Source organism: Aegilops tauschii, chromosome 2, assembly GCF_002575655.3.
Source record: "Aegilops tauschii subsp. strangulata cultivar AL8/78 chromosome 2, Aet v6.0, whole genome shotgun sequence".
In the NCBI taxonomy this organism is placed as follows: domain Eukaryota; kingdom Viridiplantae; phylum Streptophyta; class Magnoliopsida; order Poales; family Poaceae; genus Aegilops; species Aegilops tauschii.
In genome coordinates this window covers 556,741,981-556,766,810 of record NC_053036.3, presented here as the reverse complement: position 1 = coordinate 556,766,810, position 24,830 = coordinate 556,741,981, and the positions used below count along the sequence as shown (strand labels likewise).

Genomic DNA, 24,830 nt, shown 5'->3' with positions numbered 1-24,830 from the left:
TTTATTTCTAATTACTTATGTCTTTTACTTTAATTATTTTATTTTTATTTATTTTACTGCTGCTATTTTTATTAATTTTACTGCTGCTATTTTTACTTAATTAATTAAGGTTTATTTATTGTAGTTACTATAGTTTAATTTATTTTATTTAGTTTTATTTATTTTATTAAGGTTTATTTATTTTATAAATATAAAAAATGAACATAGATGCACTTATAGAGAAAATTTAACCTAAATTCATACTAAATTTTAAATTTCTTTGAATTTTACTATGAATTTAAGTTAAATTTCCTGTATAAGGGCATCTATTTTCACTTTAATAGAAGCTCAACGAGGCATAGAGGGACGGGCTTATAAACTGGTGTGAACGCCCTTCGGTTGGCGAGGTGGGACTAAACACTGGCCGCAATTAGGACCAGTCCTTTAGTCCCGGTTTGTGGTATGAACCGGGACTAAAGGGTGGTGGGCCAGGAGCGTGGCCCATTGGTCCCGGTTTGTACCACCAACCGGGACCAAAGGGTCTATACGAACCGGGACCAATGCCCACGAGGCCCCGGCCGGCCCCCTGGGCTCACGAACCGGGACCAATGCTCATATTAGTCCCGGTTCGTGACTGAACCGGGGCTAATGTGAAAACTGTCCTGTGACCTAAGCCCTGTTTTCTACTAGTGAGAGTACTAACGAAATCATTATCATTAGTATTGAAAAATCACACAACTTAGTATTTTCTTATGACATCGTGACTAGGAAAACAAGATCATATAAACACCAGATTTCTTTTAACGTAAATTGTCTATTCACACTGTAATATTCTGACGGTGACATCTCAGCCTGTCAGCCACATATTCCAACAACTGCGATGACTCGTGTTCTACACAGAAAAAATCCATGTAGCAAGAGGCTAGAACTCACTCTGCAATCTTTGGCAAGCCACACAGAACTCACAGAAGCAATGAAAGGGAACCTCTGCCATGAGTTCGAGACAGGCCTCCCCGCGGCCGATGTATGGGAGATCTATGGAGGCCTCCGTATTGGCCAGTTGGTGCCTGAATTGCTTCCAGATATGCTCAAAAAGGTCGAGCTTGTTGATGGAGATGGCGGCGTCGGAACAGTTTTGCATCTCACCTACTCTCCTGGTTAGGACCTGAACACATACACTTCAGTTATGCCTTTTGTTTGGCTTTCACAATATACGCATCAGCTTCAGGTGATTTCATTTTGGTGATTGATGTTGCTAGGAATTCCTGGATTCGAATATCAAAAAGAGAAGTTCATCAAGATTGACAATGAAAACTATGTCAAAGGGGCACTAGTAGTAGAAGGAGGCGTTCTAGATCATGGATTTCAGAAATGTTTGGTACGGTTTGAGATTATAGGGCAAACAAATGAGACATCTGCAATAAGATCAACCATTGAATATGAAATTGATGACGATAAGACAGATAACGCATCCTTCGTCAGTACCAGTGGTGTAGCTCATATTGCTGAGGCCATCACAAACTATATCAAGGCACAGAAAAGCGCTGAGCAAGCTCGTGAAGAAACGTTGTAAGAACACAGCATTCTCCACAGTGTAAAATAAGTTCAGAGCAACTTCCTTTATAGCTTGTTATTTGCTGTATTGCTGTTTGTAGTTCTTGGATTTGTTATTCACTGTATATTTATTGGATGATTATATGATCTTGTTGCAATTTACAGTCATGTGTAGTCAACTATTGTCGATGATTTCGATGGTTCTCAACAGGATGCAGTTTTGGGGACACAATAATGGTGCATCAAATGAGGGTGATGCAAAAAAGGGACGATTTCATACTCTTGGGAAAATAGATAGCTGATAAAACAAAATCCCAGGCTATACCGTTTTGCCAGAAGCCCAGGTTGCCAAAGTTCCCATCTGAATGAATTTCACGATCAACCTTCAGCAGGAATTCTTGGGCCTAATCTAATTATGAACATCACATATTCACATCCAAATTCCAAAATATGATCTCAGATACAAGTTTGCATGAAGTATTGCATTTTTTTTCTAAACTGACTTAACTCTATGCATTTATTAAAAAAAAAGTTATTTCAGTATAAAACACTTAAAATATATTTTTAGAGAAGGTAGCTCCTACCTTATATTCAGAAAAGCCACAGGGGGCGGGAAGCACAAAGAGGGGCACAGACTGGGGATCTGGAAACAGCCAAAAGATTACAGGAAGAACCAGACAAACAAGAACAGAATAGAAACCACAAAAGAACTGGCTGAAGGCTGAACTGAAAACCGGAAAATATGCCCTATTCGACTGTAAATTTGTTGACCCAGGCGAGAAGTGTGGTCTTTTCTGAATCCTTCCTTCAACGGCGGTCCACAACCTAAGGTTGTCCCAGATCCTGGCTTTGATCAATGCAGTGGAAGTCTGTATTCTGTTGAAAACTCTGTCATTTCTACTCCGCCAAAGTTTAACACTGCAAGCTGCAAACATGACTGGCCAGAGACCAGAGTGATGCTGCGAATGAGTATACTGGCCAAGTAACTGCTTGCTGCTTGCTAGGGATTCCTGGCCTGGAGAAATACAGGGAGAAATTCATCAAGGTTGACAATGAAAACTACATCAAGGAAGCAGAAACGAACGACTGAGACATTCTGAAACTCGGGTCGGGTTCCTCTATTATGATCAGGTTCGAGATCATTGGGAAAGGACCCAGTCCTTCAGTAATAAGATCGGCTATTGAGTACGAGATAGATGAAGGGCGCCCCAAGCTTGAAGCTATGGTCAGTACCGCACCTTTGGCTGCTACTGCTGAAAATTTTGCAGGATACGTCAAGTAGCAGAAGATTGCTCAGAGCAATTAATTCTTGCAATAGCTCAGCACAACGTGTGTATACTTAAAGACAGATAAAAGTCTGGTTCCACGTAATTTTCCTTGCACAAATATTGTGTGAATTTGAGAGCCAGATCAGACTAATGATAAACATAATAGGATAGTATGTTTGAGCATATGAACGCCACCCATAGTGATACACAGATATTGTGCGGTCCATGTAACTTAACTTCCTTTCGTTAATGAAGCTGGGGTAACTCTTTTTGATGATAAAATTTACCTTAAATTTCATGATGTATCATCACATACTAGGAAACGAGTCTCATTCATAGGCATTTTGTTCTTAAGGCCAGTTAAGCCGAACGAGGAAAAAAATATAACTTAGATTGATGGTGACATGGCACCTTATGTTTGGTTACATCATATAAACAATTAAAGCAGCGCTGCTGCCTTTCCTCGAAAAAGATACTCATGCATTGGCATTTTGTTGTTATGACCAGTCAAGCCAAATACAGATAAGATGTAACTCAAATTGATGGCAACCTGGCAGGCCTGGCACCTTATTGTTAACTATATCAAATAAACACCGCATTGTCTATTCAGACTTGTCATGTTCTGGGGGTGTCGCCTCAATCTGTCAGCCACATATTCTAAGAATGCAATGACCTATAAATCTGTGTACCGAGAAGCTAGAACTCACCGTGCAATCTTTGGCATTCCACCCAGAGCTCATAGAAGCAATGAAAGGTAGCCTTTGCCATGACTTCGAGACAGGCCTCCCCGCGGCGGAGGTATGGGAGATGTATCGAGGTCTCCGTATTAGCCAGGTAGTTCCTCAATTGCTTCCCGATATCTTCAAAAAGGCCGAGCTTGTTGAAGGAGATGGCGGTGTCGGGACAGTTTTGCATCTCACCTTTTCTCATGGTTAGAACCTGAACACATGCACTTCAGTTATGCCTTTTTTTGGCTTCGTAATATATGCATCAGCTTCAGTAATTTCAATTTCCGTGGTCCATGTTGCTAGGGGTTGCTCCATTAGAATATCAAAAGGAAAAGTTCATCAAGATTGACCATGAAAACTATGTCAAGGAGGCCATAATAGTAGAAGGAGGCCTTCTAGATCATGGATTTCTGAAATATTTGATGAGAATTGAGATTATAGGGCAAAGCGATAAAACATCTACAATAAGGTCAACCATCGAATATGAAGTTGATGACGAGAAGACAGGCAACACATCCTTTGTCAGCACCAGTGCACTAGCTTGCCTAGCTGAGGCAATCACAGAGTATATCAAGGCACAGAAAAGCGCCTGAGCAAGCTCGTGAAGAAACAGCATAAGAAGAAAGCAACCCCCACCCCCAAGTGTGAAACAAGTTCAGAGAAATTTTCTTTATATCTTGTTATTCACTGTATTACCTTTTATATTTCTTGGATAATTATACGATATTGTTGCCATTTGCCGTCATGCATAGCCAAGTATTGCATATGATTTCGATGGTTCTCAAAAGGATGCAATTTTGGGGATGCAATAATGATGCGTCAAATGAGTGCAGTGCTAAAAGGGTTGATTTTAAGTTTTTGGGGAAAAAAATGGCTAGATGATAAAACAAAAGCCCAGGCTACCCATTGCCAGAAGCTCAGAGTACCAAATTTTCCATCTGAATGGAACTTTGCGATCTACCTTCAGCAGAAAATATTGAGCCTAGGCCAATCATTTACATCACATATCCATATCCAGAATATATCTCATACACAAGCTTGCAGTGAGTATTACACTATTTGTTTGTTCTATAATGGCTTGATCCAATGTTCGTAGTATAAAACACTAAACAAAATTTTGGGGGAAGAAACCCGAGCGCATCGCTTTTTGCGTCAAGAGCGATGGCTCCACCCTCCACGGCGGCACAATAGGCGACCTAATACGCACATGGAACAAACTTAGCAAGCGGCCTTTTGTGAGAACCAAGGTTCAAGCCCTTGTTGGCAGTCCTACTCGTGGAGGTCTTGCCACCGTGCTATTCTCGGTATAAAACACTTTAAAGTGTTCAATTATTTAAAGGATAAAACGCTTCAAAGAATTGAAATACTTAAGATGCTAAGCTAAATGTAGAGAAACAATAGTGATGGAAGAAATTAAAGGCAGTAAAATTCAGGAACTAGAAAGTGGCAAGAGAAGAAACAAAAAACTTTGGTTTGGTGCTCAGTCATCCTATCTCTTGTATATAAAAAAAACACCTCATGAGAGCTCCCCAATTGGTAAACAAGAAATCAGCAGTAGAAAACAAATACTCACAGCCAACACAGCATCCTTGGAAGGCATGATACCCATCGCCTCCAGCACAAACGCCTCCCTGAGTAGCAGTTTCACCAGCTTCAAGTCAGCCTTTGTATTACCAATGTATTCCATACAACAAACTATTCGGAACACTTATCCATCAAGACCTTGGCAACACTTAAATATTTAACGGTTTAACCTATTGCAACACAACAACAGTCTGCACAGCTCCACGCAGACCACACTATTTCTGCAACTCTGCATGCAGATGTTTTGTGGAAGTACGAGCCATTCCACAGAAGGCAACCAGTGCCTTCTCGTGGCCGCCTAGAAATTGCAAACTGAATTATTGCCTATGGATGTCATATGATCGATCAACTCAGGAGTTGGTGGATTTACCTTTCCAGGCCTCAAATTGTCCATCAACACTGTAGAAATGGCCAACACAGCAATGAATGACAAAGTCCTCTGGTGTGTTGTAGTGCTTGCACAACTCAGCTCAGTTGCGGCCTTCTCACGGCCACAGGCATCTTGAGGATAAATTTTGGAGTACATGTTAGAGTTGTGTCGAATATTGTGTACAAGGTAGGTTACAGTTGGACTCTGAGTTGTATTGTGTTTAGATAGGATATGTAGTCGTGTCCAAGTAGGACACTTGTATCCTAGACCTCTCATATATAGCGAGGCTAGACACACGATGTAACCTATGCCAACATAATAGCACAGGCGCGCAATGGGGAGCCGGCGGCGTGTGCCGGCGCCCGGGTGGCCGGTGTGCGGTATTGTGACGGTGTCACGGGGAGGAGCGTCCGTAGTCAAGCCCCGGGGATGTAGCCATATCGGTGAACCTCGTTAACAAATCTCGGTGTCGTGCTCGTTTGATTGCTTGGTTCTCGGATGATCGACGATGGCCTCGGATTTATTCTAACAAGTGGTATCATGAGCTAGGTTGTTCGGAGGTTGCGGATCGTTGATTTAGAGGAGAGCACGTGAAAGTTGTCAATGGGATTTGACAAGGTGCAACGTGTGTGATTGGAGACATGGCAGCAAAGTTGTCGCGTCGGTGGATCAAGGTTACTCGAGTTGAAGGTTCGGGAAGACGGCATCGTGTTTGGAAGAAGCGATCGGCAGGGAGCGAAATCGGATAGCAGGCGGCGGCGGACACTCGGAATCGCCCAATCCGGGGCGCGTACGGGTGGCCAGGCGTGCATAAGGTGGCAGCCCACGGGCTGGCGTGTGCGTGTGCGTGCGCTGAAGGCCACGCGGTGGCAGACGTGTGCGCAGCACAGGCGGAGTCGCGTTGGAAGCCCCTGGTGCTGTACTGGATTGCCGTGTACCAATCGTGTGTACTGTTGGCGGCTGTTTGGAGCTGAGTCACGGAAGAGCACACGGAAGGATGGAAAGCAGACACGAGATTTGTTTGGACCAAAAGAAAAATCTGCATTATATATGGTATTGACGTGGCATGGACAACAACACAATAAAGAAAGAGTGCTTTGGAGATTATGGGAGGCAAAGGCTTTGGTGCACCCATGGAGACTATCAAGGAAAGTAAAATTTTCTTTTGGAAGTGTTTCTAATTGCACACGAGGTTTTACCATGACAATGGCAGATTGGTGATGTGCTTATATGGCTTGTGGAGTCTCGAGCATATCGTGCAGTCAAACAAGTTCAACTGGGTCGGACTGACAGTCTGACAGGAGCGACGCAAGATGTCGGTTGGTACAGAAGACGGTGGTGGGATCGGCGACGGCGACGTAGGAACGTGATGCTGATGGTGACCGACTTCTGGGCGTGGAAACACGTGGCGCAGGCCCGAGTGCTTGTGTGACTTCGACAAGACTATGGCGCGGGGTTGATTCAAGGTGGTGTAAGCTTGAAGTCGACGAGGCGCGAGGGTGGACTGATCATCTACCATGGAGTCATGTTGAAGGTGGAGCTGGATTGAGGGGCTACGGTGTAAGGATCCAGAGAAGCCTATTCAGCGGGGAAAAGCGAGTGGCACGTAATTCGGACTGGAGCCCAGTGGTCTGATGGAAGCGTGAAACTCGTCATCGGTCGGTGATGATCGATGGTACTCTGAAGTGGGGGTTGAGTGGTGTGGGTTCGCGACCCTTGAGACTCGACCGGGACAACAGAGGCTCAACGCGGTAATAGCGGCGAGGCGTGCGGTTAGCACGGGGCATGGAGACGGGCCAGGGCTCTGGTGGTCATACATGTGGTGAGACAACTGCGAATTTGACTCGGGATGACTACAAGTAATGGTGAAATTCTTTCAAGTTTCAGACAGGCGGTCAAGAAAGGAGCGGTGATGTTGAGTTCAGGTAACTCTTTTATGTGACACCCAATATATGAGTTGTTCATTTTTACACAGGTCAGTGATCAGTGTGTGATGACGTTGAACGGGGCTCTGGAAGTTGGGAGCATACACTAGAGTAAAGAGGAACTTAATTTTGCTCGAGTGTTGACTGTGGTCAAGAAAAGAAGGGACTACAAGTTGCAGGTGGAGTCACATGGAGTCTTTGGAGTAGAAGTGGTTCTCATGGGATAACCTCAAGTCCAATGTACATGAAAGTTTGGCGCATGAACAAATTCAAGGTGGTGGAGAATATTCGCCAAGGTGGAGTTTGTTAGAGTTGTGTCGAATATTGTGTACAAGGTAGGTTACAGTTGGACTCTGAGTTGTATTGTGTTTAGACAGTATATGTAGTTGTGCCCAAGTAGGACACTTGTATCCTAGACCTCTCATATATAGCGAGGCTAGACACACGATGTAACCTATGCCAACACAATAACACAGGCGCGCAAGGGGGAGCCGGCGGCGTGTGCCGGCGCCGGGGTGGCCGGTGTGCGGTATTGTGACGGTGTCACGGGGAGGAGCACCCGTAGTCAAGCCCCGGAGATGTAGCCATATCGGTGAATCTCTTAACAAATCTCGGTGTTGTGCTCGTTTGATTGCTTGGTCCTCGGATGATCGACGGTGGCCTCGGATTTATTCTAACAGTACATTCGAGGAATTAAAATTTGGATGTTTTTACCCTTCAGATTAATATAAAAATATGACATAGTACTTTTATGGACATACCTCGGCAGGCCAAGTATCAGCTTCCTTCAAGCTCAAATCGGATTCAAGCTGATTCAGGGTATCAGCTTCTTGTAATTATTTTACAGCTCTCCTGTAAAACTCTTCCTTCTTAATGCATAGGCAGCACACTGCTGTTTCCTTAAAAAATCCTGCAAGACAGAGAAGTAGATTAGAATCAGTATGGGCTGCATAAAATCATGTGGAGTTGAGGTTTGCACTTGAAAATCGTGCTTTGCTAATTATAACATGGAAGGGAAAAGCAGAGTTAATTGTTGAAATATCAAAGAAGCACTGGGGTTTTCTTGAAGTGCAGTATGGTAATGTTAGCACAAACTCTACCTATCCAGATATATATATGCTACTAATGATAATTCATCAAACCAAAGCCTCAAATAAGAGTTGAGGACTACCATGCATATGAACTGCAAGAGATGGTAGCGGTTACGCATAAAGAAATGCAAGCAGAGTTTCAGATCGTCTATCTCTGTTCTCTTCCCCCTTTGCAGATACTTTGACATAGTACATGAAGTGGACCGTCACAGCAGCATTCAAATTCAGCTGGCATTTGGGGCAATGCTAGAATCTTAAAGCACCAAAGTAGATTAATTTTGAAGATGTTAGCTTCCAAGTTGTAGAAAGCAGTTGGGGCAATGCTAGAATCTTAAAGCACAAAATTGAAGCAGCAGATTTATAGGACCTTATCCTTAATTTAGGAAAGACCCGTGCCAATACACAGACCCGTGGCCCCCCACGCATCGTCGAAGCGGGAAGGACGGCACAGAGTCGTTGTTGATGTTCGCCTCGCGCCTCGGCCTCCCCGCAACGCCGCGACGGAGCTGGCCGTCCCCCGACGGCTAGGGTTTTGGTCGGGGTGGAGCGAATTGGCCGAAGAATGCCGATGCGTAGCGTGACCATTGGGTGGGTTTGGGCCTCCAGTGTATTAGATTGAAGAAACCAACCGCCTGGTCCTGGCCCAAATGCCTCCCCCTCTCCGAGTCGCGCTGGCCGAAAGAAGGCTAACTAAATCCTATTGGGCGACCAAGGACGGCACAGAGTCGCTGTTGATGTTCGCCTCGCGCCTTGGCCTCCCCGCAACGCCGCGACGGAGCTGGCCGTCCCCCGGCGGCTAGGGTTTTGGTCGGGGTGGAGCGAATTGGCCGAAGAATGCTGATGCGCAGCGTGACCATTCGGTGGGTTTGGGCCTCCAGTGTATTAGATTGAAGAAACCAACCGCCTGGTCCTGGCCCAAATGCCTCCCCCTCTCCGAGTCGCGCTGGCCGAAAGAAGGCTAACTAAATCCTATTGGGCGGCCTCTACGCCTGCTACAGTACTGTGATTCGAACCGGAGACGACCTGCTAAAATGCAAGCTGCGTTAACCACCCCGACATCCCCAATTGGACGTGCTAGTTCATCTTTTCATGATTTTTTTAAATTTGATGAACTTTTTTCAAATTTGATGAATTTTTTTGAAATTCAATGAGTTATTTTCAAATTCAATGATTTTTGTCCCAAATTCGATGAAGATTTTTTAGAATTGATGAAATTTTTCCTAAGAACAAGAAATACGTACTGTAGCCAGCTGGTTGTTTTTTCTCTAAGAAAATGTGTACATACCGTAGCAATTTAGCGATATAGAAAAAACAATCAAGTGGGAGCCAACTATCGAGCGAGCGGGTAGCGATCGAGCGAGCAGTAGGGGCCAGCGAGCGGAGGAGCCAGCTAGCGATCATTGCTGGGCCAGGCCCAGTCAAGCCACGCAGCGGGCGCTGCGTTCGCCAACTGGCGCTGAAGGCGCCAAGGAGGAGGTCTCCGGAAGAAGTTTCTCTCTGCCGTTGCCGCCGACGCTGTCACGTAGACCGCACCTTCTGTACAACTCTGCATGACATGGTTTTGCTTTGGCATGCAAAAATAGACAAAGGACCGTTAGTATTTCCTTTTAGATCACACAAGAGTTGTAGAGAAAGAGCGTGTCCCACCATAAACGCGATGCCTCAACACAGCAACATGGTTCATGCACAACAGACTCCTTAGGGCATCTCATTCGCAAAAAAAAAGGACTCCTTAGGGCATCTCATTCGCAAAAAAAAAAGGACTCCTTAGGGCATCTCCAACAGGCGACTCGTAAATTTCCTCCTGCATCTGTCCGCGAACAATGAGATCAGTCCGCGGACGGATGCGGGAGGCCATCATCCAACGCTATCCTGTATATTTTCATCAGAAAATTCAAATTCAAATGCACTCCGATCCACACTGCGCGTCGGATCACACCAGCGCCAGATCGTATGTACCATTACAACCAAAAAGAGGCAAAGTACGCTTAGTTTTTACATCTCCGGATCCAAAAATGTCAGTTCAACCTTTGACCTTGGCTTCTAGGCTTAGCCTTTTAGCCTTTTGGAATATATAAGGTAGAACATGATCTACCTTCCATTTCAAAAAAATATATCAGTTCGGCAGTCCGTGCATTTCTGCCCTGCCGGGCCGGCAATTCCAGCCATCTGCTCCCCGATCAAGGTGGTGTCGTCGCCGCCATGTTGGCAGCCCTCGTCTCCGCGTAATTTAAAAAAATATCCAAGTTTTTTTTAGGAAAAACGTATTCATGTGTTGGCATAAAAGGAAAAAAAATGAAAAAAATAGCGACATGCTATACGATGTTTCGGATGAGTCAAAGATGTATCTAATCATTGCATAATGTCGTACTGTCCCGTTATACATTGGAGTCAACTAGGGACGTGGCATCAATGGAGTCATTACTTATGTTCACGGAATCATCCTCTCGAGTTGGAAAAAGGTTTCTGTGATCAACCAACTAAAATGCTTCATCGAAAATTCAAAGAAGCATCGAACTGTTTCTGCAAGTTAGCACACCATAACAAACATCTAGATACCCTTGTTTTCCTAACAAAAGAACCTAGACACCCTTTTGTTTTGAAACTATGCAAGGCAAGGCTGTAAGAAGAGATGTCTTGGACTCATTTCAAATGTGTCATTCGTGAAAATAGATCACCGCCCAAGTTATCATTTCCCCTGAACCGGTCATCATTTTTTAATCATGCACTTTTCTAAAGCAGAGATAACAACATAAATCATCATAACTTAATTTTCCTTCAGAAGTTGCTTACCTTGTGGTCGTTGAAGAGGACTAAGATGTGCATGAGCTCTTCATGCACACAGCATCACCGACCATCTTCAGCACGCTACTAGTTATTTCGAGCCGTTTGATAAAGATGAACAATTAACATGAACTGCTTGAGAAATGTCGTAGTCAGTTAAGCAGTGTGCCAAAATTTACTAGCAAAGCACAAGAACCAATCAAAATCATACTCATATACTCCCTCCGTCCCATAATATACCCATAATATAAAGGAGTATTAAACAATCAAACTAAAAATCACAAAAACATCTGCTATGATTAGTCAAACGGCTTGTGGTCAAACCACTGCAGCATCCCGGAAAGGAAAACTGCAACAAACTTGTCAGCTACGTCATAGCAGACTCAGATGTGTCCGCTTACTGTTGACCCACGATTGCGTCGAACAGTCAACTATGTCCGGTCAATGCTGCCCGTTAAAAACGAAAGAGAAACAAAAAAAAGGTTGAAATGCGCCTTCCACATTTTTCTTCGAGCGAAATACGCCTTCCACATAACCCTGCGAAAAGATGTATTTAGTCATTGCATAATGTCGTACTGTCCCATTATACATTGGAGTCAACTAGGGACATGACATCAATGGAGTCATTACTTATTTTTTTTAGGCAAAGTCATTACTTATGTTCCTCTCGAGTTGGAAAAAACTTTTTTGGGATCAACCAACTATAATGCTTCATTGAAAATTCAAAGAATCACCTAGTTGTTTCTGCAAGTTAGCATACCATAACAAACATCTAGATACCCTTGTTTACCTAAAAAAAATCTAGACACCCTTTTGTTTTGAAACTTTGCAATGCAAGACTGTAGAGTTTTTTTTATTTAAGACCGTTGAAGTTAACACTTCCCCCGAAGGTCCGAACCGGTCCTCGTTTTTTAATCATGCACTTTTCTAAAGCAGAGATAACAACATAAATCATCATAACTTAATTTCCCTTTCAAAAGTTGCTTACGGTGTGGTCGTTGAAGAAGACTGAGATGTGCATGACATCACCGACTATCTTCAGCACGCTAGTTATTTCAAGCCGTTCGATAAAGATGAATAATTTACATGAACTACTTGAGAAATGTCGTAGTTAGTTAAGTAGTGTGCCAAAATTTACTACTCCCTTTGTTCACTTCTATAAGAAGTTATAGACATTTTAGACAACGTCCAAAAAAACTTAATTTCAGTTGTCTGAAACGACTTATAAAAATGAACAGAGGGAGTACTAGCAAAGCACAAGAACCAATCAAAATCACACCCCTATATTAACAATCAAACTGAAATCACAAAACATCTTCTTTGAATAGTCAACGGTTTGTGGTCAAACTACGCATACCGGAAAGAAAAACTGCAGCAAACTTGTCAGCTACGGACCCATATTTGCGTCCGCTTACCGTTGACCCACGTTTGCGTCGAACAGTCAACTATGTCCGATCACTGCTGCCCGTTAAAAACGAAGAGAGAGAGAGAGAAGTGAGAGTACGCCTTCCACATTTTTCTTCGAGCGAAATACGCCTTCCATAAACCCGCGGTCTCCAGCGGTCCAGCCCAGCTCCAGAACTGGTCCAGCTGCGCGTCGAGCCGGAGAGAGTTCTAATCGCGTGCCCCGAGATTCGTGCCGGCCCGCGGCCGGCGCCCCCACACCGCCTCACTCCCGCCGTCAAATTCCGGGCCGCGCCGCCGCAAAACGCAGTCTAGCTCTTCTACCCCCGGTCCTGCGCAACCTAGCCCGCCGCCGCCAACGCGCTCGGCGGCGATGCCTCCTCGGAAGTCGTGGAAGCCCAAGGGCAGCAGCCGCGGCCCGGCGCAGAGGCCCCACGGGAAGTCCGCCGCCGCCCACCCTAACCCCGCCCACGAGTACCCCTACGACGCCTCGGCGGCCGCCGCCGCAGAGGCCCTGGAGCGCCTCGACGTCTCCGCGGCCGCCGAGGATCCTCCGGTGGAGACGCCGCCGCCGCCGCCTCCCCCGCCCGAGGTCCCCGCGCCGGCACCGCCGTCTCAGCCGCCGGTGGAGGCTTCGTCGTCTGGGTCTGGGAGCGCCGCCACGGGTGGGGGCCGGGAGGAAGGGGCCTTGAGGAGGCTGCGGGAGCTGGTGGGGATTGGTCGGGAGGAGGTGGAGTTGACTGAGGAGGAGGTGCGCGCCAACGATCAGAGGCAGGAGGACGAGGTGACGGCTTAATCTCTCCCTCTCTGATTCGTAAATTGTCTTTGCTGTTCAGTATATGGCGAAGCACAATTGAGCAGCTTCATTGCCTCATAGAAATGAATAAATGCAATGAGTAGCTTCTATCATAGACATGACACCCTAGTGAACTTCATGATTCTTCTTTCCTGCTGCTTTACCTGCTGATTCTTGAAGTCCAACAGAGGGCTGGAATTGTTTGCCATCCTGATCTCTATGTGGAGTGGCTGCCAAAGGATCATGTAGTGCACACACACTGAGAGCCCTGCAGTTTAACAGTCATGCCTGCATTTGTGGTCAATCTCGTTGGTAAATTTCTATGATTGGGTGGGTTCGCGCCATTCATCGGAAATGAACCGGTGAAATTAAAACCGTGTCGTGCACATTCAATTGCCTAGGTGTATTAATTGTCCAATCGTACCATTGAGAGGCAGTCCTCAGATGCCGTTAACTCTTATTTTGTCGTTATCTTAGTTTCTAATTGGACGTGCGGTTATCGCTTCTTTAAGTCTGATCGAATCTAAATCCAATGCTCAGATATGTGCCCTGGAAGCAATTTTTGGCGACACTGTAGTCATGCTGAATAGAAAGGAAGGCCAGCGGACTTTCCAGGTACACCCCTCACGACCAATTTTCAGGCCATATTCTTCTTACCTATTAGGGCAAGTGTTTCACCTGTCGTTGTAATTACAGGTTCACGTGCATATTGAGATCCCAGATGGCACAGATGTGTCGGCAAGGCTCAGTTTTGGTGCTGGAACACTAAATTATAAGGGAGCACATGATAAAGATGCCTCTGATGATCTTAGTTTAGAGTTGAGCATTTACCTCCTATCCTCCTGACATGTCTCCTGCCTTCGTCATACCCGAGCCATCAGCCTCCCTTTTTCACTCTATCCACCGAATGGCTGGACAAAGTGATGCTTTCGTCATTATGTCACATGCTGGATATGATTTGGGAAGAGCAACTGGGCATAGAAGTAGTATATCAGTGGGTGCAATGGCTCCAAAGCTCTTCCCTTTCTTACTTAGGGTTTGATAATGAGATAGTTTTAAGCAAGGGTGATCTAACGTGTGTTGAAGATGGTGGGGATAACCGTGCTTGTCCAGATGATGCTCCACCTGATTTGACAATTCCAAGGATTATTAGATACAACGATGATAAGCGTCATGAAGCCTTTTTGCATGGTATCCATGACTGCATGATTTGTTTCAGCGAGCTTCCTGGTAACTCTTTCTTCCATTTTCAAGTAACTGTTTGCACTAGTGCTGTAGGAGTCTTGTGATGTGTTATACTTGCCACAATTGTTTTATATTGCCGCCTTGGAACTTCTCTTGGTTAGTTATTACTACTCAGTACAGTTTGGTTCCCAAACTATCCATTTTTCTGACAAGAAAATGACTAGATACGGTAACCGTAACATAATTATGTAGATGCCATGTTAGAGGTTCTCATTTGAGATAGCAATTTGTCCTTGTTCTGTGTGAAATTGTCTTGTTTGTAAAATTGTAAATTTTAGAATCACGATACTGAGGTCTTCGTGATGCATCATCTCCAGCTTGGATGTTCTCCATTTACATTTTTGTTTGTCCATGTTATTTGAATTAAGGGCGCCCATATTTCTGAGTCTAATCTGTTACCTCATCAGGTGTCGATTTCATCAAACTTCCATGCCACCATTTCTTTTGCCAGAAATGCATGCAAACATATTGCAAAATGCATGTCAAGGAAGGAACTGTAGTGAAGTTGCTGTGTCCTGATACAAAATGTGAAGGTGTTGTTCCTCCCAATATATTGAAAAGGCTGCTGGGGGAAGACGAGTTTGAACGTTGGGAAGGATTGCTTCTTCAGAGAACTCTTGACGCCATGGCTGATGTAGTTTATTGTCCGAGATGTCAAACTGCTTGCTTGGAAGATGTAGGTGATGAAGCTGTGTGTTCAAGTTGTTTATTCAGCTTCTGCACACTTTGTAGAGAGCGCCGTCATGTTGGGGTGGAATGTTTATCTCCAGAAGAAAAACTTATTATTTTGGAGGTAGGTGGACTGTATCTCACATGCATACATTTAGCAAATACTCCCTTCGTTCCATTATATAAGGTGTATTTATTTTTTTACTAACATTCCATATTGTAAGGTGTAGTTCTATTTTCCCATGGGATTTCCGTTCCTGCCCCTACCACTGCCTTCCAACTATTACATGGAGTAGTTACTCCAATTCTGCTTCCTTTTTTTTGCGAGGGCCAATTCTGCTTCCTTTTGGTAGTTAATTACATGGAGTATCTTTCCGATTTATTTTTTCCATGTTGCGTGCCATATGGCCATCGGGAATTATTGGAGATATGAATGCCATGCATGGATCATGGCATGTATTACTGAATTAGTTTTTTTATTACCGAATTAGTTAGGGGCACTATTGTCTCAAATTCACCTTTTAACCTATGACTTGTTTAACGTGCACAAAATAATTCACATTACATTTAGGAACGGAATATGGCTCAGTAGGCCAAGGTTGGCAAATCATGTCCCACGGTCCCTGAGCATGAACTAATAGAAAATGTTTACTAACACTAGCAGCAATTTCTCAATAGATACTGACATGTACTCCCTCCGTTCCCTAATATAAGACCTTTTAGCTTTTCCTAGATTCGTATGTATCTAGACACATTTTAGTATGCATGTTCACTCATTTTAGTATGTATATAGTCAATATTTTGAAATAGCTAAAAGGTCTTATGTTAGGGAACAGAGGGAGTAATTTACTAGAAGCGTCTAGAATCAGTGCCTCTTGGATCCTGGCATACAACGAGGTGTTGATTCGAGCAATACATGATGAAGTAGATGTTTTACCCTAAGCTGAGGCTTTAATCCTGTCTCTTCTGTTCTTAAATCATTGGTTTCCATTCTAGGACAGTGTATAAGACCTGAATATAGATTAGTATAACCAGTTCAACAAATGACGAGATACAAGTTCATGCCAAGAAATTACTGATTTACTACATTCTGGCCAATGGTGAGACCTGGTAGGATGGAGATTAGTGACTATGGTAAGGCATGTATGGTGGCTATCAGAAGCTGATAGGCCTTGGGTGCAGTTAAGAGGATCTGGGGATATCGTATCCACTAGTGACTCACATGGAAAGTTTCTAAAGTGATTGCTTTCCAATATGGATCTAAATATCAGTCCTGAATCTAAGAGGTTACATGGTGTTCTACTTGTAGGCTTGATAGATAAGTATGATTGTCTGAGTTGCCAACATATTTTATCGTGATAAGACTGAATGCCTTTTGACCATCTTTTTAAACAGTTATTACCACACTTCATGGCTAGGTGTCTGCAAGTATGATGTACATGTGTTTTTATTTATCCATCCACTGGATGATTATGTTGAAGAGAATTTACATTTTGACCAACTTCAGTAACAATGAGACTGTATTCTTCCCGGAGAAAGTCACATATGTTTATTGGCATTCTAACTTTTATTTCACACAGAGACGTCAAAAGTCTGGGCAAGTTAAGGGAGATATCCAGAAGGTTATGGATGAAGTACGCAGCATCAAGGAAATTTTGAAGGATGCAAAACAGTGTCCACGATGCAAGATGGCTATATCTAAGATAGAAGGATGCAATAAGATGACCTGTTGGAACTGCGGGCGGTTCTTCTGCTACCAGTGTAATGCTGCAATCAGTGGATACGATCATTTCAAGTATGTTCTCTTTCAGTAATATCTAATTTTGTTCATTGGCATAGCTGTGACTTGACAAATAATCATGTTGCCTCCAGGGGTGATTGTGTGGTATTTGATCAGGAGGAAATTGATAGATGGGAAATGCAAATGAATCAAAGGCAACAACGCCAAGTAGTTGCGCAAGCGCAGGCTGAAATCTTCGAAGGAGAATATGGTTACCCATGTCCCACTTGCCGCAACCCAATTCCAAAGGTACTGTCAAAATCCTTTATTTGTAAAGGTATCTCAGGAGCAGCATCTCTAGTAATCATGAGAATGATGCAATTGCCTGCATTTTGCGTCAAGAAACCAAAATGTGCTATTTCACGTACAACTGCTTGTGGTTACTTTGTTTCTTCAGAAAAATGTTGCCATTCAGGATTTTTACTACCGTGGTGGTGCTTTCACCTCTAGTCATGATTACTTAGTTTAACTGTTTGTTCCGATTCAGTTGCAAATAACTTCTGAGTCATGACTAGCAATTAAATCAGCGTGATATTTAGGTCAGTTTGCCTTTTTTTCTTGCTTCAGCCAACAGATTTCTTGGCTATAACCATTCCCCACATACTCCTAGTGAATTCACAGATATTCTTTTACGGGTGTGAATTCATAGATCTCAACGACTTCAGATTGTACTTCCATTTTTCTTTCTGCATTGCACGAATACTTTGCCCTTCCTCATGATTCTGTATTTGCTTTGGTAACTTGGTGCAGATCGGAAACAACAACCATCTCTACTGCTGGGCATGCCAACGACACTTCTGTGCATTGTGCCGGAAGGTCGTCCTCAAGACGTCGCAGCATTTTGGCCCCAGGGGATGCAAGCAACATACCGCAGACGACTGACGCAGGCTCTCCCATATCTCCAGCCTCGGTGCAAGCGCAGTTTCCGAAGCTTCCCTGTATGTGCATACACACCCGTCCCAAGGTGCATTTGCCTTGGCGGCGAACTTGGTTCCAACTCTCCTACATCCGTGTGCTCGCTCAGTTATTTATAGTGTTTATGAACATAAATCTGCGTCTTTAGCCCATTCGTTTCCGTGTCTGTTGTTGAGAAGAATCTGCATATTCAGGATGCCAGCTGTCCCCTTGTATCATGAACGGAACCGTTGCAGTGAAACCTTGCAAAAATCTTTGATATTTACTGGTACTGGTGGTTGTGTCGTGATTTGTTCCATGTCTGCAAATAAATTTACAGTGTGTTAATGGATATTTCTCCATATTTCGGCAGTTTGACGTGTGTACGAGTATGATGCCCTCTTTTTTGACCTGTGGCGTCAGTGTATGATGAATCCTACCCCCTCCGTCCCACAGTATAAGACCTTTTTGCAAAGCTATGTTAGCTTGCAAAAAATGTGTCATATTATGCGACAGAGGGAGTATATAATCATCTCACTACTTTTAGTACTACTACTTCGACACCACGGGATATGCTATGAATCCAGCATCAGAGGCAGACCGAGGGAAAAGCTGGAGAGGGACCATATTCATGAACCAACAGGGCAAACATCCATATAAACTAAAATATCGGCACACCTAAGTTGCACTGCCCTTCAGTGCAGGTATCCCTATTGGGCTTGGTATTGGATTCTACTAACTTCTACTTCTTAGCTTAGGTGCAATGTTTGCCCTACGTAGATGGAGAAGAGACATCCAAAAGCAACCAAGAACGAAGTATTTTGCAGGGAATCATGGCCTCCTTTTATATAGAAAAACTAATATCATCGAGTGAAGATGCAAGTGAAAGGACAAAGATTTTCTCATTGGAAGAGCTGGAGCATGCAACAAACAACTTTGATCACACACAGATCCTTGGCCGTCGAGGGCATGGCATGGTGTACAAAATGCATCTTATCTGATCATCATGTGGTCGCTATAAAGAAATCTAAGGTCATTGAGCAAGGTGAGATTGACCAATTCGTCAATGAGGTCGCCATCCTTTCACAGATCAAGCACAAAAACATCACAAAACTTTTTATGGCAGCTGCCTTGAACTGAGACAGGATGTGAGCTCCGGCGCTAAATCCTTTTTTCTTGTCCATGTCAACCGGGAAGCAAATGAAGCTGCACATAGATTCACCAAGCAGTCTAGTGAGGATCTAGAAAATGTTCATGGGTAAACCGTACCCCCTCTTTTCTTCTAGGATGTATTCAAATCCATTGTAATCCTCCTGAATAAGTAATAAATTCTGTGATTCGTAAAAAAGAGACTATTTTCGGAAGCATTTCAGAGTGTTGATTCTGTTATTTTTGCCTAGACCTCCACGAATATAATTTGATCACTACAATTTGCACATTGGCAGAAAACTAAGCAATGTTTGTTGTCAAAATAATAATAATCATATTTGTTTTTAAAAAAATTATTTGTTCATATTAGGAGTACTAATTCTATAAATGTTGTGCTAGCCAACAACTATACTCTTTTTAATACTATTGCTTGAGCAAGGTCTTGAATTCATGAAAACTGAGTTTCATGTAGCATCCAGTTCACAGGAAAGCTTTGCCTTCATTTTAGTTCATCGAAAAGCTTGAACTGATGAAAAGACATTATAGTTCAGGGGCGCAATGCCATTCACAGATAAACACAAAGTTGTCTTTGTTTGATTGCACCAGAGAAAAAAAAAGCTAAGATTTTTTTCAAAAGGTTCAGACGTAATGAAGAATTCCTACAAAGATACGTCCCGAAATCAAACAGCCAAGCCTAGAAGAAATTTCCTGAAGAATACAGTCCTCTGAAATTTCCGTAAAATCATTTGAATGACAGAAGCAAATTGGTTTTAAAGCAAGGTAAAGAGTGCCAGGGTGCTAGTATTACTTAATCACTTTACATACACACATCACACCAAAACGCTTGGCTTCTCTGGCCTGCTGCGTGGTTTTGCCTACTGACAGAACACTGACCACGGCGATGAACATACTGCCTCTCACTGCCTGTCTTGCTCCTTTCTCTCTTGGCGAGTTCGTCCTTTGCAATTGCCAGCTCTCCGACGCATGTATATAACACACGCTCCCACCCTTGTCAATATCCAGGTCTGTAAATCAAGCAAACACATAGAAAGCACTGATCATGAGAGGTCAGTTCAGTGATGCACTCAGGAATGGATACTTTGCATTGTCTCAGGGATCTTCCTTGCTGGAGTATGCATGCAGTGCTTGCCAACTCCCTTAGGGGCGGAACTGTGACATAGAAATGAATATTGTTATTTTTGGCGCCATATTTTGTACTTTCAGCATCGATGCCAACCGGAACATTAGATTTCAGAACCAAGGGCGCACACTACATACATCGACCATGAAATTTGTATAATTTCATAGTTGCATTCCATGTGGTACATGCCTCAAATAATGAAGGGAGTTGGCCAATTAACTCTTTGCCTACAAGCACCGCAGATGTTAACGAACCTGCAAAAATCATACTATATCTCTTTACGTATTCTGCAACAACTATATATCGATGGCATGCATGATGCAAAGATTGATGTAAGCTGTAAACATTGAAATATATGGTAATAACCCAGGAGATGATCACTGAAGCAGTTAACGTAACCAGCCAGAAGTCATGAACCTAACAAAAAAATTCACAAATAGAGGTGGAAGACCCTCAGACTCCATATATTTCTAAGGATACAACTCGAGATTTTTGTGCTCTCCTATGTACAGTGTAAAGACTGGAGATGAACAAAACTGGATGAGACAAGTACAACATGAATTTACCAGTGTGCTGAACAGCAACATACGAAGCTTAAAGAACCCATCATTGCATACAATCCAGGTCACTTCCATCCTCAATGCCTATCGCTGCCATTTCCTTCCTCAACCTCTCAACCATCTCGTGGTCCTCATCCTTCTCATAAGCGCGGACAAAAGCATGGTATACCTCAGCACCGGCTTTGAATCCCTTCCCGGCCATCTCTGCCTGGAGTCTCATCGCCACCTCCATTTCCCCTTTCTCACAAAATCCCCTTATCAGCACCTCATAGCTTCCCCGACTCGGTGTGAACTCTTCCCTCTTCATCTCTGCCCTCAAAATATCTAATGCCTCCTCAACTCTCCTCTTCTGACACAATCTATCAACCATCTCCTCGACAACCTCCGCTGCCATACCAAATCCCCTCCTTCTGAGGTCTACGCGAACAAGCATCGCAGCATCAACATCCCCTGACCTACAATGCCCTCTAACCAACCACTCAAATGTTGTAACACTTGGCTCAATCCCAGAAATCTCCATGTCCTTATACATCTCCTCTGCCATCCCCATCTCTCCGGCAGCACAATACCCACCAATCATCGTGTTGTATGAGGTGACATCTGTCTGGATCCCTCCCTGAACCATCTCATCCCACAACCCTCGCGCCTTCTCCATCTCCCTGTCATCACAGCACGCGGCCATCCGAATGTTGTAAGTGCCCACATTGTGCTTGCAGGAGTACCTGTCCATTTCGTCGAGCACAATGTCGAAATCCTCGGGCTTGCCATGGCGGTAGAAAGCGAGGAGGAGGGAGTTGAAGGTCTGCGCCGTCGGCTGGAGCACGCGGTTGGTTCTTGGACCCGGACGCGTGTAGATTTGGCGGTACATCTCGAGGGCGGACTCGGCGCAGGGAAGGGAGCGGAAGAGCAGCGCCACGGTGGAGGGGAGGGGGCAGGCGCCGGAGGCGAGGTAGCGGCGGGCGATGGAGGCCGCCGCGAGGGGTTCGCGGCGGGAGCGGAGGTAGGCGAGGAGGAGGAGGTCGAAGACGAAGGGGGCCGACGCGAAGCGGCGGTAGGTGGCGGCGAGGGCGTTGAAGATCTGGGAGGGGGAGTAGTGGCAGGTGGCGGAGGAGAGGACGGATATGGCCGCGCGGCGGAGGCGGGAGGCGGCCGCGACGTGCGCGGCGGAGGCGGAGAGGATGAGCGGGGGCGGGGAGCGGGCGGGGAGGAGGCGGCGGAGGGCGAACTGGTGGAAGCTGAGCGCTACGTGGGGCCGGTGGCGGAGGAGGAGGAGGACGGCGGAGACGGCGGACGCCGGGAGGGGGTCGGGGAGCGGCAGGGAGGCGAGCTGGGACCACTTGGACTTGGCGCGGTGGGAGGTGAGCGCGGAAGCGGCGGCGGCCGCGTACGGGTGGGCGGCGTCGATGAAGTACGCGGAGGAAGGGTCGGTGGTGGCATCTCCGCCGGGCGCGGCGGCGCGGCCGTCGGCGTGCATAGAGGTGTGGGGAGTGGCTTCAGAGTCAGAAGTGCTATCGGCTTACTTTTTCTTGTTCTTCTGGAATGGTTAAAAATAGAAGAAGTTATGCGGGATTTTGTTGGTAGCCAGACCGGCCGATGCTATTCTGTGTTGGGTGTCTTTTTTCGCGAATACGCAAAGCTTGCGTATCATTCATTGATAGATAGAAGAGAAATTACATAAACATATACGAAGAAAAAAGAAAAATACCACACAAAGTGTGGGAAAGACACAAGAAAGGATACAACACAGTATAGACTCTCCTAGCTCGAACTCCAGCCTGCGGCAAAGAGACAGCATAGACTCTGTGTTGGGTGTCTTATAATGATTTTCCTCCGGTTTTCTGCTAATTATCCGAATATTTTTCTTTTTTTTGCGGGTGAATTATCTGAACATTTCTCATCTGCTTTATTAATTGATGGAGTCTCCAAATTCCAGTTAAAGATGTTAGGAATTATTTAGCTTTATGTTTAGACTAATTAGACATATCCTTAGAATATTCTATGTAGTAGTTTACATACTGCGTTGTCCAGACGCTATCCCAGCGAACCGTCGCTGCGTCGTTCCGAATCGAGGCAACCACTGTAACCGATATGTACTCACGACTATTCAGGACATATAAATACCTGCAGTCACTATCAATGAAATCAATTTATTCACTTCAATCTCTCTTGTTTCTCTTCACATTATCAACACTGCTGGGACCAGAGAATAGGCTACAGGAGAGAAGGAAAGGTGGAGGTGGATTCTCTGCCGGACCTTGCTTTCGCTCGTTTTGTGACCAGGGAGCATCATGGCTTCCGTTTTCCTCGCCGGACTTTTGGTCTGGAGGTTGTTCGTCATCGGAACTTTGGATGCCGCCATCAACATCGCTTGGACAGGAACAACGGCCTCCAACGTCACAATACACCATATCGTGCTCCTCTTCGTCGTTGCGGTCCTGGTGGTGGCCTCCGTCGCCGCCATGCCCATTGTCAGGCCACTATGGTCACCGCTGGATGCAGCGCAGCCATTCCCCTAGAGGGCCAGGAACAAGTACCAAGGCGGTTGAGCCTAGGGAAGAGGTTCTGATCATGCCCCTGGAGGATGTTGCCGCACCAAACATTGTCGACGAACAGGTTGCTGTTGTGCCGGAAGTTGCTGCAGAGGTTGGCATTGATGAGGCCTCTGCTTCCAACATCACCGCGGATGCCGTTGAACTGCTGCCTCCTCCATCGGTGTACGTGCCCATGGAGTGGATGCTTGCCGGACCAAGCGTCGGATGGCTCGTCGATGACCCAGATTGCTACTTCTCATACAAGGAACTCGCAGCACCGCCTCCGCTGATGTACTCTTGCCCAGGCTACGGGTACGGGCCAGGCCTCCCGTCCCCGACGTCATCTAACGAGGACCTGGAGCACTTCAACCCGCTGGGCTACGATCCACTGTCGGAGTTCTCCTCGACGCCTGCTGTGCAGTCCCCCTGGACGCACTCAAGCACAGGCTCGTCATCAACCTCTTGCCAAAGGTGAAGACAGAGGAGATCAAGGCCGCCGCGCCGACGCCTGGTCCTTGCATTGCGCACCCCCTGAAAATGCTCCAGAAATACCTCAAATGGTAAAGTATGCGGCATTGCACTACATAAGGCACCACCTCCATCCCGATTTAAAAATTGTATATTTAATAGAGGAGGATCCATTAACTTTATGGGACTCCCTCAAGGAGAGATATGACCAATAAAGAGCCGTAATGTTGCCGGAAGCCCAAAGAGAATTGTCTCTCATAAGGTTTCGGGACTTCAAGTCTTTCAAACTCTTACTAAGAGAAAGGAAAATGTTATGACCATATATAATTGGAAATAACAAAGCAATTATTGGTTCACGAAGAGCCACATTCATACTTCCTATGGGTACTACTATAATAATTCAGAATGGACTCTTGTATCCTGAATCTACGTGTACCCTTATAAGTTTCAAAGATATCCGATCTAACAATTTCCATCTAAAAATAGTAGAGGTGGATAACAAAGAATATTTGCTTTTAACAAGAAGCAATGGATATGAGGAACATACTCTTGAAAAGTTCCCTTCATTTTCATCCAGATTATACTTTATATACATAAAACCCGTACCTTATGTTGCGTACAAAATAATTTTTCAAAATCTTGATAAGTTCAAGACTTTGCATGATCGCCTTGGTCATCCTGGAATACGTATGATGAGAAAAATTACAAGTAATTTTGTTGGTCATAATTTACCAAATTAAAGATTTTCCAAATCATCATATTTTTGTATGCACCGCCTGTGCTACCAGGAAATTAATCATTAAGCCATATTACCTTAAAATAAAAAATGAGTCACTTAATTTTCTTGAAAGAATTCAAGGAGGTATATGTGATCCAATATAACCTCTATCTGGACCATTTAGGTACTTCA

The 24,830-nt window shown here is 44.7% G+C and overlaps 2 protein-coding genes, 1 long non-coding RNA gene and 1 pseudogene across 8 annotated transcripts; 2 read left to right on the top strand and 2 right to left on the bottom strand.

Annotated features, from left to right (window-relative positions):
• Window positions 1-838: 838 nt before the first annotated feature.
• Window positions 839-1,680, top strand: LOC109784999 (norbelladine synthase). Its single transcript, XM_020343611.3, has 2 exons — window positions 839-1,136; window positions 1,239-1,680. The coding sequence occupies exons 1-2, from the start codon at window positions 860-862 to the stop codon at window positions 1,550-1,552; spliced, it is 591 nt and encodes a 196-aa protein (XP_020199200.1). The 5' UTR covers window positions 839-859; the 3' UTR covers window positions 1,553-1,680.
• Window positions 1,681-1,779: 99 nt separating this feature from the next.
• Window positions 1,780-6,172, bottom strand: LOC141041777 (uncharacterized). Of its 2 annotated transcripts, none has more exons than XR_012203302.1 (3): window positions 5,484-6,172; window positions 3,509-3,740; window positions 1,780-2,548 (listed from the first exon to the last, which is right to left on the bottom strand). It is a non-coding gene; the product is annotated as an uncharacterized lncRNA (long non-coding RNA). The 2 variants fall into 2 exon arrangements; XR_012203301.1 differs by lacking the exon at window positions 5,484-6,172 and adding an exon at window positions 5,103-5,420.
• Window positions 6,173-12,892: 6,720 nt separating this feature from the next.
• On the top strand, window positions 12,893-18,378 carry LOC109785001 (uncharacterized; annotated as a pseudogene).
• A 1,493-nt stretch (window positions 18,379-19,871) lies between these two features.
• LOC109785002 (uncharacterized) lies at window positions 19,872-22,480 on the bottom strand. Of its 5 annotated transcripts, none has more exons than XR_012203300.1 (3): window positions 20,928-22,480; window positions 20,499-20,588; window positions 19,872-20,390 (listed from the first exon to the last, which is right to left on the bottom strand). XR_012203300.1 is itself a non-coding variant. In XM_073508991.1 (2 exons), the coding sequence occupies exon 1, from the start codon at window positions 22,393-22,395 to the stop codon at window positions 20,968-20,970; it is 1,428 nt and encodes a 475-aa protein (XP_073365092.1). In that variant the 5' UTR covers window positions 22,396-22,480; the 3' UTR covers window positions 19,872-20,390; window positions 20,928-20,967. The 5 variants fall into 5 exon arrangements, 3 of the variants coding, with proteins under 3 accessions (XP_073365092.1, XP_020199202.1, XP_073365091.1); XR_012203299.1 differs by having other exon boundaries at window positions 20,499-20,615; window positions 20,928-22,479; XM_073508991.1 differs by lacking the exon at window positions 20,499-20,588.
• Window positions 22,481-24,830: the final 2,350 nt, after the last annotated feature.

Coding starts and splice junctions, on each gene's coding strand:
- LOC109784999 (XM_020343611.3), top strand. CDS start 860: ATGACTCGTGTTCTACACAGAAAAAATCCATGTAGCAAGAGGCTAGAA. Junction 1,137..1,238: donor GCATCTCACCTACTCTCCTG/GTTAGGACCTGA, acceptor TGATGTTGCTAG/GAATTCCTGGATTCGAATAT.
- LOC109785002 (XM_073508991.1), bottom strand. CDS start 22,395: ATGCACGCCGACGGCCGCGCCGCCGCGCCCGGCGGAGATGCCACCACC.